Raw genomic sequence first — 13302 nt, 5'->3', positions numbered from 1 at the left:
GTCCAGGAGGATCCAAACGACCAATAACAGAAGGTGCAATGGTTCGGAGGGGTCCAGGAGGATCCAAACGACCAATAACAGAAGGTGCAATGGTTCGGAGGGGTCCAGGAGGATCCAAACGACCAATAACAGAAGGTGCAATGGTTCGGAGGGTCCAGGAGGATCCAAACGACCAATGACAGAAGGTGCAATGGTTGTCCTCGAAACATGACGACACACACAATTAGCTGTTTACTCAACCTTGCATTGAGAAACAGACGGGGAAGTTTCATTGGCTGCTCAGAAAGTGTGAAGAACATAACAGGAAACCAACCTCTACGGGCGACGTCCAAGAAGATAACCGTTAATGATGAAAAACCGCACAAAACAGCCAGATTAAATGTTGCCAAAGCACATGAAAAGAAGCCCGATGAATACTGGCAGCACACTCTTTGTTCACATGAAACCAAAATACATTTGTCTGGAACAGATGGGGTCCAGCATGTTAATGACGAGCCTGGCCAGGAGACTGCAGAGTGCCGACCGTCAAACATGGAGACGGGAGGCTGCTGATAGAGGAGACGACGTCTACAGGAAGCAAAACGAATGCAAAGTTTCTATATATGTGTAAATACTGAAGGAGAAGATGACTCCAGTCTCAATAGGGTTGGCAGGAGAGGAATTATCCAACATAGCAATGAGTTTTTAAAGAAGAAAACAGTGAAATCTATGACCTGGCCGAGTATGATCCCCAACCTTTAGAGTATTTTAAAGAAGAAGGTGGAGAAACAAACCTCCTCCAGCTGAAGAGACTCATCTGGGAAGAATGACAGAACATGTCTCCACTGATTTATGTAAGACTGGTATCATCCACATCCATCCTCAGAAATAAAGACTAAAGTACTAAATATTGAAATATCACAGACCGGATTCTCCCTAATGAAAGCTGTGATGACTTTTGTAGTAGTTTTAGTTTTTTTAATATCAGGATGTAGCAAATGGCAGGAAGGAAGGAAGGAAGGAAGGACAGAGTGAAGGATGGAAGGAAGGAAGGACAGAATGAAGGGAGGAAGGAAGGAAGGAAGGACAGAATGAAGGAAGGACAGAAGGAAGGAAGGAAGGAAGGAAGGAAGGAAGGAAGGACAGAAGGAAGGAAGGAAGGAAGGAAGGACAGATGGAGGGAACATTTACACTAACAGCTGGAAACATTGGTTAGAAAATTAGAAAAGTCATCAAATGTAATAAGTTACATTACTTATTACACTTTAAATAGAGTAACTAGTAATCTGTAACCATAGTAACCTTCACAACCCGACATCAGAGATTTTGGTGGGAAGAAAGAACTACCAGCCAAATACATTATTTATCACCAAACTCTCTTCATGTTGAGAGGAGACATAATTCAGCCAGATTCATGTTTCTAGCAAACCTTTATTTTTGCCGTATTTAGTTGTATATGAACACATTTATCAAGGAGACTGAGCTGCAAGCTGTGCTGATGACATCATTCATTAAAAAGTAAGGTGGGAAAAAGATGATGCTGCTTCGCCTCATAGCCTCATTAAACTGAGACAGATTTCATTGGTCAGAAACTCGTTTTCAGGTTTGTTCAGCAGCACAAAGAAGGATGAACAACTGGCAGCTTTCTGCCCATCCCTCTATCCATCCCTCTGATCCATCCATCCTCCATCAATCCATCCATCCATCCATCCCTCCCATCCTTCCATCCATCCTCCATCCATCCTCCCTCCATCCTCCCATCCATCCATCCATCCATCCATCCTTCCATCCATCCCTCCCTCCCTCCATCCATGCATCCCTCCCTCCCTCCCTCCATCCTTCCATCATCCATCCCTCCCTCCATCCTTCCATCATCCATCCCTCCCTACCTCCATCCATCCCTCCATCCATGCATCCATCATCCCTCCATCCCTCCATCCATCCCTCCCTACCTCCATCCATGCCTCCCTCCCTCCCTCCCTCCCTCGGTCTTGTCTCGGTCTCGGACGAGCTGGACTATAGTTGTATATGAACACATTTATCAAGGAGACTGAGCTGCAAGCTGTGCTGATGACATCATTCATTAAAAAGTAAGGTGGGAAAGAGATGATGCTGCTTCGCCTCATAGCCTCATTAAACTGAGACAGATTTCATTGGTCAGAAACTCTGTTTTTTTGAAAACTTTTGTTTTCTGACAACTTTCAGGTTTGTTCAGCTGCTCAAAGAAGGATGAACAACTGGCAGCTTTCTGGAGTTTAATTATTTTAATCACAGATCCGTTTCTCATCGTTTTCTGCTCCGTTTACAACATTTCACTGAGCTTTATTTACAGCGGCGACCTCCACATGATCTCATTCAACACAGAACTTCAAACTCATTACCTCCGCTGTTGTTTCGTGTTAAATAATGTGTTGATGAAGAGTGTTTTCAGTGTTTATCTGTGTTTAAAGACGCTCTGTGTAATGAGCCGCCTCGCTGGGACTCTGAAGAGCTTTTTAAACGCCTCCGGGGTCGAGTGTGGATGAGCGACACGAGGACTGAACGGAGAGTCAAACAGGAAACAGACTCACTATAATACTGACTGACAGATGATCGCTTCATACGGCCGTAATGAAGGAAATTAATGAGAAGAAATTGGCTTCGCTTAGCAATAGATGGTAAATGAGGCAAATATTAAAGAATAATGTGTCATGAGTCATTAAAAGTGTAAACTGACGGATGAACTCTCCACAGGAGGAAGAACCTCGACTCCAAACCTCCGTCTGTTCTTCAAAAGCTTTAAACTGAATATAAAAGATTTTCAGTTTTAATTTTGTTGATTTATGAGACGAGCTGACGGAGTTCAGTGGGGGGAAAAATATTACTTTCACAGATTTTCTAACTGAGAGAAACTTGAGATTAGTCCTCCCCTCCCTCCATCCCTCCCTCCCTCCATCCATCCATCCATCCATCCGTCCGTCCATCCCTCCATCCATCCCTCCCTCCCTCCCATCCTTCCATCCTTCCATCCTCTGTCTCTTATCTGGGTCGGGTCTTTGTCTGAACTCCTGACTCTATCTCTAAGGCTGAACCGAGACTCTCTCATTTGGGCTGTTCGTATCCACGATCTCGTTCTTTGGGTCACTAACCAAAGCTGTTGAGCATAGTTGAGGGTTGGGACGTAGACTGACTGGTTGACTTGAGAATAGTATTAAAAGTAAACAGTTGATCCAGTTATATCACTGTGGCGGCCCATCATAGTCTAGTTTGTGCCACCACAGTTTCATAGTGAGCCAAACATGTCTGCTTAGTCCTACTGAACTAAATGAACTTAGTTAATCAATTCTTTCTTTGTTTCAGAGCTGAAATTTGGACATTAGTATTTTTTTGATGGTTTGTTTGGAACATTTATGAACTTGTAAAATCTCTTTCCCATCGTGCTTTGTAGGTGTGTCATCACCGTTCATATCTACACAACCAGTAGTTACATTACTAAAGCACAGAACTGTTTAGAACACATTTTATTTATTCTTTTTATAGATATAACCTCTTACTGTTGCTCTCAGAGTTAAACCAGAATGATGCATTTGACTTAAACCCCCGGACCTATTGTTGCAGTACTCGAGATCGGTCTTGGTCTCGAGACGCATTTTTACTCGGTCTCGGACGAGATGGACTTTTTTCAAGACCAGTTGAGACCACGGCTGCAATGACACCTTTCTTTCTTTCTTTCTTTTTTTTTTTTTTTTTACTGTAATTTAGTGTAAAACACCTTCAAATGCAATCAGTAATATTTTACTTTGAATGTTTTAACGCTGCCACCGGGTCGCCTCCACACAGCACGTTGGTGTTATGTTGAAGTCTGTTCCCCCCTCGATATGTGTTTCGATATGCAGACGTGGTGCTACGAGAAGCACAGTTTCATCAGGAGAGGAACAGACTTCGACAAAACAGCGATTTGATTCACCGGCTATCTTACTCAACGCGGCGGAGATGAGTCCTCCGTGCAACAGACACAGACAGGTGGAGAGACAATTTAACTCAAAAAGTTAACAACATAATCCAAATGATGAAAAACACTGAAGGAGTTTGATTTGAAGATAAACGATTAGCTACAGCAAAATATGAAACTGTAAACATTTTCTCTCGTCATGCTCTCATACTCAAACCGGCCACCTGTGCATCTAATTCAACCCAATAAAACGGCCAGTAAAGGCGTCATCTCTGATTTGGCTCTTTGTCTGGACCATCATGCACTGCTGCTGCTGCTGCTGCTGCTGCGGACTTCAGATCACACAGCTCTGTCGCTGCTAGTTTTTTGGGGTTTTTTTGCACAGAAACATCTAAAAAAACATGCAGTGAGAACTTCTGAGAGCTGAGCTGCAGCTAAAAGAAACACCACAAACCTCCAGCGTCCTCTCAGACGTCCCCGTTCCTCCAGGACTCAAAGATCTGAGGCTGGTTTCAACTTTGCATAAAAAGAGAACTGGAAGTGTCTGAATAAAAAGCTGGTGTGAGCGTGACACTGGTGGAACAACAGAGAGGCAGTTAAACTACCCAGAGGTCAATGCAAACTCAATTATCCTTAAATATATTCCCGTGTGTAGAGTCAGACGGCAGCTGGAGCAGCCAGAGGTTACAGGAAATGTGCTTTTTCACAGCTGTAACTCAGTGATTTCTCCCGTTAGAAGTTATTTGTGATTATTATTACAGGGTCGACGTCCTTGTGGAGGGAAACCGTGAAAAGGACAAATGAGCTGCCGGTTCCCTGCTGCCACACTGAGCCGCCCCATGCTGATTATCACCAGCATATAACCACAGAGAAGAAGGAAAGTAAAGGACAAACACGACGGGGGAGGGGGAGGGGAGGAAGTACACAGAACAACAAGAAAAGGACAAATTATGGGACACAATACTCTGTTATTGGAAGAAAGAAAGCGTTTACACTGAGGGGGGGGGGCAATGAATCATTTAATCTGTCCGAGTTATTAAAGAGGAGTTGACATTGGAAAGAAAAATACAAAAAATATATCAGTGTTTGCAACTTGATCTCATATATTTACTACTAAAGAATAAAAGTCTCTTTCTGTTTGTTATGAACGTTTGGATTTAAAGTAAAAAAGCAAATAACCATTTTAATCAGGAACTGCTTTATTTTTTAATTATTTAGTTATATTTTTATCCTTTTGGTTTGTCACTGTTTCTATGTGAGATGAAGAAAACAAGAACATTTAATTATTAACTTAATTTATATATTTGAGTTTAATGACCAAACTACACTAAATTAAACTTAACTGAGTTGATTTTAATGGAAATAAACTGAAATGGATGTTTGTCTGGAAGGATTTTTATATATATTCTATTTATTCTGTTTTAACCACTTTTACTATGAATTATTTTTACTATTTTTATTTTCCATCTTATATCACATGGTTTTCTTTTCTGGCTGTTTTTTGTTTCTTTTTTTAAGATATTTACATCATAACTTTTTTTACTCCCTAATATCAGTATCGGTCAGGCCCCAGAGTGTGTGTGTGTGTGTGTGTGTGTGTGTGTGTGTGTGTGTGTGCGTGTGTGTGTGTGTGTGCATGTGTGTGTGTGTGTGTGTGTGTGTGTGTGTGGTGACAGTCGTGTGAAAAGCTTCGAAGTGCTTTTTAAACTAAAGTAATGTATTCCTGGATCGACGTGTTCAACAGAGCTGTGTAATAAACCTGTCTGAGAAAAACAGGGCCGACAGCAACAGAGTGCGTGTGTGTGTGTGTGTGTGTCTGTGTGTGTGTGTCTGTGTGTGTGTGTGTGCGTGCCTGTGTGGTCTGTCTTGTAATTCAATGTGACTTTGTGACCGACACGATGCAATTTGTGTCTCAGAGACCTCAATAAAGATGGATGTGGTTCGCAGTTACACTCTCCCTCTCTCTGACTCTGACACACACACACACACACACACACACACACACATACACACACACACACACACACACACACACACACACACTGAAATAAGTCATCCTAAAGGGAGGTGGATGGATTTGTCTGGTGTTACATCCAATCTAAGAGAAGCTCTCTGAATCAGAGTCACAGTGGACGCAGTGATTCCTCTAAACATCACACACACACACACACACACACACACACACACACACACACACACACACACACAGGTGAAGATACGATTGACTTGTTAAATTCTTGGGAAAGGAGTTTAATATAAACTCTAAACTATCACTTCTCTCTGTGTGTGTGTGTGTGTGTGTGTGTGTGTGTGTGTGTGTGTGTGTGTGTGTGTGTGTGTGTGTGTGTGTGTGTGTGTGTGTGTGTGTGTGTGTGTGTGTGTGTGTGCTCAGAGCCCAAAACACAATGACTGTAGCTGAGCAGGTAAAATGAAGGAAATGCTTCCACAGACAGGTTTGTCTCATCTGGAGAGATTTAGGGAGCAATACTCTGAAGGGATTTATTAAAGAAATGTGAAATAAATATTGAAATGTTATAAGAAATCAATGTTTTTTTATATTCATAATGTGTTAATTGCTATAGTCATCAAATAATGGGAAAATAATCTATAATCATTTAAAAAATAATCGTTTTGCCTCAGCCTTAGTTTCATATTGAAGTCATTTATTTCACTTTGACACTTGACTTTCTGAAGTGCACCAAACGTCTGCCTCTACTAAAACCCTTCTGCCTTCTGCCTGAGTCAAACCTGCGATACACAAATAACAGTAAAAGCTAAATGGACTATATTTATAAAGAGCTTTCTAGTCTTTAAACCACTTAAAGTGCTTTTACACTACAAGTCACATTCACACACTGATGCAAACCTGTGAGTCACCACAGCTGCTAAATGTAGATGTTCTATAAAGCCGCTTCGTGTTTGGTCCCATAAGGTTAAGAAATGCTCCGTTTGAGTGTCGGAGCTGCAGAGCTGCATGTTGATGAGTCTCAGTCTGCAGATATACAGGAAGGATCCAGAGAGACCACATGCAAATGAGCCTGAGCTGTAATTTCACTGTGTTTTTGTTTTAATTCACAGTGATTATTGTGAGAGGAGGATGATCTGAGCTGCAGAGAATTAACTGGTTTTATATAGAAGAGAGTGAGTAAATAAAATAAGGGCAGATAAAGGTCAATACTGCCAGATTTAAAAGTTCTGATTTAAGGATCCAAAGACTAGAACTCATCTCAATAAGTCTGAAGTCAGTTACATCAGTTTATAATTCAAACGAGTTGTCAAATATTAAATTCTGCTTAAGCACAAAGAATCGTAGCGAGAACTTTGTTAATATCTGAATAAATGCTGATTTATAGATTTGATGGAAACATTCAGTACTCGGTGATAAACACATTAATAGCTCAGTGACCAAAAAACTAAGAAATAAGGAAAGAACAAGTAGAAAGAAAGAAAGAAAGAAAGAAAGAAAGAAAGAACAAGAAGTAGAAAGAAAGAAAGAAAGAAAGAAAGAACAAGAAGTAGAAAGAAAGAAAGAAAGGAAAACAGAATGTTTTTCATACGTTTATTTTCACATTTTAACCCTTTAAATTTAAACTAAACCAAATAGACACTAATAAAACCAGCTCTGTATCTCATATATATAATGTGAATAATATATATAATAATAATAATAATAATAATAATAATAATAATAATAATAATAATAATAATAATAAATATGCTCACGCTGCTCTGCTGAACACATGAAACAACAGAATAATAATCATATTCCTGATAAATAATAAAAGTTTGTTCTGCAGGTGAACAACGAGCGCTGAGCAAAACATAAATGAAGCTTTCTGAGCAGAGCTGCAGGAAATATAAAGTTAATATGAACTAAAAGAAGTTTTTCCATCAGAAGTTTGAGCAGAGGAAATAATCTGGACCAAATCACTAATTGATTAATTGGACAGGTTAATGTATAATGACATTAATCATTAGTTGCAGTCTTGGTTGTTTCTGATTAACTTTATATGTGTTTAATGATCGAGAGCGAGCCAATATATACAATATATTCAATATAATAAAAAGGGGGGGGGGGGGGGGGGGGGGGGTAGGGGTCCATCAATCAAAAGAGTGAAGGAATGTCAAACATTGAAGCCACTTGTTGTAGAATTTATCAGAGTTACCTTTCAACGAGTGTCTGATCTTCTCTAGAATTAACCTTCCTGTCGTCCTCCCGGGTCAAATTAACCCCGTCTGTTTTGACTGTTCCTTCTTTCCTCCCTTCCTTCCTTCTTCTCTCTTTCTTTCCTTCCTCTCTCTTTCCTCCCATCCTTCTTATCTTCCTTCATCCCCCTTTCTTCCTTCCTCCCTTCCTTCTTTCCTCCCCCCTACCTTCCTCCCTTCCCTTGACCTTCTTTCCTTCCTTCCTCTTTTTCCCTCCCTCCTTCCTTCCTTCCTTCCTCCCTCCTTTCCTTCTGTCTTCCTTCCTCCCTCCTTTCCTTCCTTCTTCCTCCCTTCCTCCTTTCTTTCCTTCTTCCTCCCTTCCTTCCTCCCTCCTTTCCTTCCTTCTTCCTCCCTTCCTTCTTTCCTTCCTTCCTTCCCTCCTTTCCTTCCTCCCTCCCTCCTTCCTTCCTTCCTCCCTCCTTTCCTTCTGTTTTCCTTCCTCCCTCCTTTCCGTCCTTCTTCCTGCCTTCCTCCTTTCTTTCCTTCTTCCTTCCTTCTTTCTTTCCTTCCTTCTTCCTTCCTCCCTCCCTCCCTCCCTCCTTTCCTCCCTTCCTTCCTTCCTTCCCTCCTTTCCTTCCTTCTTCCTCCCTTCCTTCCTTGACTCGAGGACAACAGGAGGGTTAAAAGAAACATGATGTCATCGAGCCACTGAGAGCTAGATGGAGGTTTAACTGACTTCCAGTGAAGAAGAAGAAGGTGAAAGTTAAGATATCTAATAGCTTAAACCGGTTATGGTCTTCTGGGGAGAGATATTTATGGCCGTCGAAAGTAGCGAACAGTAGTAGAACATGTGGCAGACTGCAGGGTGAAGCACCTCGAGTCATTTCTGATGTAAAATGTGTTAATAAACTCGGTGCATCTCATTAATCTCAGCTGCTGCATCATGGGTAATTATTCAGTGTGACAGCGTTTTATATATGCATGCTGTATGTGATTGTGTTGTTGTGTTGTAACCAGGCGGGGAGTTCCGGTCCTCTGAAATGAGGCCAACGTAGAAGTAACTTAAAACTGCATTCTATCAAAAGGCCACCAGGGGGCGACCGTTTTGGTGTCAAAAGGACTTCCGTCTCTATACAAGTCAATGGAAAAATTCACCAACTTCTCACTTGATTTCTAACCTCAGTAAACGTTTTCAAAATGTGTTTATGGTCTCAATCGCTAGTTTAAAGCCTTCTTCAATGCAGTATGATGTTCATTTGGGACATTTTGGCCTCCCTGATTTTATATGTGACGATAAAGCAGGGTATGCATTAGGGCGTGGCTACGTGGTGATTGACAGGTTGATTGGTTCACAGGTTCAGGAGGGCGCCTCATGCTCCTCCTGATGCCCATATAAGTAGAATCCCTGTTTTTATTTTTCCCAGCATGCACCTGAAATTTTCAAGATGGCGCTGCTCAGATCCAATAGTATTGGCCTCCGAGCAGCAGTCCACAAACCAATGGGTGACGTCACGGATGTTACGTCCATTATATATACAGGCTATTGTTGTAATTTATGTTTTCTGTTGGACCCCCTTGTTATAATTTGTATGAGTGTGAGCTCTGCTGACCTTCAGCTGCTTGGCGAACTCCACGTGGTTGTCGTAGACGAAGACGTTGGCGATGAGACTCTCTCGCTCTGCGGAGAAGGACAACGGTCCCTCGGTGAGGTTCGGACTGGCCGTCACCTTCAGCAGAGGGTGAGCACATCTGGTCCCGTCCCACACCTTCAAAATAAAACACAGGGTGAGCACACCTTCAAAATAACTTTTTATACGACATAAAGATGCAATCAGATGTTTGGCGTGAACTGAAGCTCCTCACCTGTACCTGCTGCCACCTGATTGGCTGATTGTACGTGCTGCCACCTGATTGGCTGATTGGATGCCTGCAGGTGTTCCTAATAAAGTGCTCAGTGAGTGTTTCTTACCCTCAGCAGGGTGCAGCTGGACGAGATGAAGGCTTTGGCGAGCAGCTGGCAGGTCAGGTCGAAGTAAGCGTTGGGTTGAATGGCAGACAGAGGCATTGTGGGGACTGGAGGTAGGAGCGCTTGGCCCGCCACCCACGCTCGCAGCTCCTCCACCACGCGACGGTCCTCCTGGTCGAAGCTGAAGGAGCGGCTGGACGCCTGCGGCTCCACGGCTCCGCCCTGCACGCCGTCAAACATCACCACAGAGAAGCCGAAGGTGTTGACCAGCGTGATGGAGTCGTTATAAAGCTGAGCCTGAGGAGAGGAGACGAGTTTAACGGCTGGATTCACTCACAGAGACACGGTTACTAAAACTCCTCTGAGTGCAGTCCAGGCCGAACCTTCACTCTGTGCATGCGGATGATGTCTCCGATCTGGAAGATTTTGGGATGATTGTCCAGGTTCTCACAGAAGATGGTGCAGCCGATCTTCTGGTTGGACTGATCGGTGATTTTCAGGCTGGAGCAGAAATCTGAGGAGAGAAAACTGATCAGATCTCTGAGAGGAAAACAGACTGATGAGAGTTCAGCTGCTCTCTAGAAACGTATTACCATAAAAACTAAATATAATAAAAATGGGGTGCGTCTAATACACCAGTAAAGAAAGAGACTCTATAAACTATAATCATGAAGATAAGCTGATGAAAACACATATTGATGACCAGTCTTTAATAGAAAAGCTTTTTTCCCCCAAATGACACTGCATCTTATACGGGTCAATGATGTGATGCAACACAGTGTCCAATTGGTGTAACCAGTATTTTTCATTAAAAATCTGATTATATATAAAGGGAAATAAATGTGAACTAAAATGTGGAATAAATATAATCCACTTTTGCAACACAACACTATGTTTATACTTTTTTTTTTTACATAATTTGTCAAAACTTATTTGTGGAAATGGTTGTGTTTAGGATTTGTCCTGCTTCAATATTAACAAAATGCTTTAAAATTTAAATGTAGAAATACTCCAAGAATATTTCTTTTCATTTGACGCTTTTAAATGAAGTCATTATTAGTATAAGTCCACTTAAATACACTGTAGGAGGATATAATGTGTAATATTTATCATTCTTTTGTGGTTACACCATTTGACATTTTCAGGAGCATTCAGTCTTACTTTTGGTAAAAAATGGTGCAAATGTCATTTCAAATGATATAAAACCAACAAAAATACTAAATGTACATTTTAACAAACCTGATGCTGCTTTTAAAACTAGTTTAACTGATTTATGAATTGCTCATTGTGCAACCCAGCAGGTCGACATCAGTGGTTTTGAGAGAAATGTCTCAATGAGCCGAATCGCAGCCTCACAGAGCAGCTGGCTGCGAGACTCTGAGTCTTATTTAAAATGTAATGCCGATAAATCAGACCTGTGCCGCGGCTCTTGAACGGCTGTTTGAAGAAGATCACCACGCCGAACACGTTGACCACAGCTCCAACCTTCAGCTCGTCCAGTCGGCTGTACGAATATTTCTGAGCTTTGTTCATCCTGGAAACCTGAAGAGAAACAAAAAGAGAGTTTTATCACAAAGCAGCGATAACGTCCTGTCTGTTTTTATTTATCCAATATTCTCACCTGAGCTAATACTCATACATTTATGTGACTTTGATGCAAATATTTTCTTTATTTATCTTCCAGCAATTAGATATTATTATAACTGACTGTCTCAGATGATTATTGAGACTATTGAGAATACACTTTCTGGTTATTATACCGATGTGTATCCTGTTGCCTCCTAATGAAATGTTTGTGATAATTGCTCACTGTGTGTATTTAACGTATATTTCCATTTGTTAGCATGAACCTGAAGAAATGTTATATTTATTAAAGAGTATCTTCTTTTCGTGACGATGTGGAGAGGAGAGACTGCTGTGCTTTAACTCGATTTGGTTTAGACTTAAAAATCGATTGATTTGTTTGTTTTTGTTTTGGTTGAATGTTTCTATTGTTGTTTTATTGTTTCTACTGTGATCAGTGCTGATGTGGGACTTGTATACCTGTTGTAGAGTGTATTTAAAGTCTGTGTAAAGTAAGAATAAATATGTGTTCTGAGTTTGACATACCACAGAAAAGTGTGTTGTTAACCACCCTGCCAAATTTCAATGATTAAAAAAATCGCCAAATATATGAAATTAGGCTTCAAAGTTGTGTAAAAGTCTGCCTATTTCTCTGCTCCCAAACGCTGAAGCCCCGCCCCCTACCAAGTGTCACCTGTCAATCAAAGTCACCACCTCTACCAGAAACATGGACGCTAGGTCTGAGAGCTTTCTGCTGCTAACTCAGCTGCTAGCTCCGCGGCTAACTCAGCTGCTAGCTCGGTGGCTAGCTCGGCGGCTAGCTCGGCGGCTAACTCAGCTGCTAACTCGGCGGCTAGCTCGGCGGCTAACTCAGCTAACTGGCTACCTGTAGACTGTAGTAGTAGTGTGCGCTGAATGTATTTATACCTACAGCAGCAGGGAGGGTTTATGCTAAGCCTAGCTCCACAATTCAAATCTAAATGGTTGAAATGCTTTTTACACATTTTTTAGAAATACATTTATGACCTATTTAATGTGTTTAGAAGAAAATATCTGAATTCACTTTACACAGTCTTTAATATGAAGGAATCAATAAAAAGTCAAATTAAAGTATAATTTTCTATGTTTTCTCTCCATTAACACACCTGTCAACAAGAAGATTCACGTGTACAAGAGATTTTTTTATTGATACGCTGAACAAGAACAATTGATTCTCCCATTACTAATAATGAAGAAAGATTAATCACAGCAACCAGTAACCTTAAAAAACCTAAAAAATACCTAAAAAACCATCATCACCACAAACAGCAGACTGAGAAGAAGAAGGAAGTGAACTGAGGACAAAACTTTGGAAATATGAAGAACTAATTGTGTTTTCTATTATTGACAGATTCAGTCGTCTTTGGCATTTAACTAAATAAAATGTCATTTCTGATAAAAGCATAAAAAAAGGGAAAAGCAGCTGATTTCCTCGTTACCTCACATTATATGTAATGTTCAGAGGAGATTAAGATCTGAAGACTCAGCACAGAGAGAAAAAGCTGCTCCAACATTTGTTCTGCAGAAAAGATCAAATTCAAAGAGTCTTTAAATCGAGTCTTTGAACTGTGATCACAGACTGCTGATGAATCTTTAATCTCACTCATTGTGTCGGTCGTGTTAATTTATTTATTCTGTTTTAATAATGTTTAATATTTGTCACAGCTCCACCTCGCTG

General features: G+C 41.0%; 1 protein-coding gene across 1 annotated transcript in view; it reads right to left on the bottom strand.

Moving 5' to 3' along the window:
• The window catches only part of pot1 (protection of telomeres 1 homolog), a gene marked incomplete at its 5' end in the record, with an annotated part of 41563 nt that extends 29999 nt beyond the window's left edge, over positions 1-11564 (bottom strand). Inside the window, 4 exon segments of the mRNA XM_062420448.1 lie at positions 9667-9822; positions 10026-10319; positions 10406-10536; positions 11438-11564. Of these exon segments, the coding sequence (XP_062276432.1) occupies positions 9667-9822; positions 10026-10319; positions 10406-10536; positions 11438-11564 (708 nt within the window).
• Between the last annotated feature and the right edge of the window lie 1738 nt (positions 11565-13302).

The sequence above is a fragment of the Scomber scombrus genome, chromosome 6, assembly GCF_963691925.1.
Source record: "Scomber scombrus chromosome 6, fScoSco1.1, whole genome shotgun sequence".
Classification (NCBI taxonomy): domain Eukaryota; kingdom Metazoa; phylum Chordata; class Actinopteri; order Scombriformes; family Scombridae; genus Scomber; species Scomber scombrus.
Note: the sequence above shows the minus strand (reverse complement) of the source record. Positions and strands in the feature narration are given on the sequence as shown.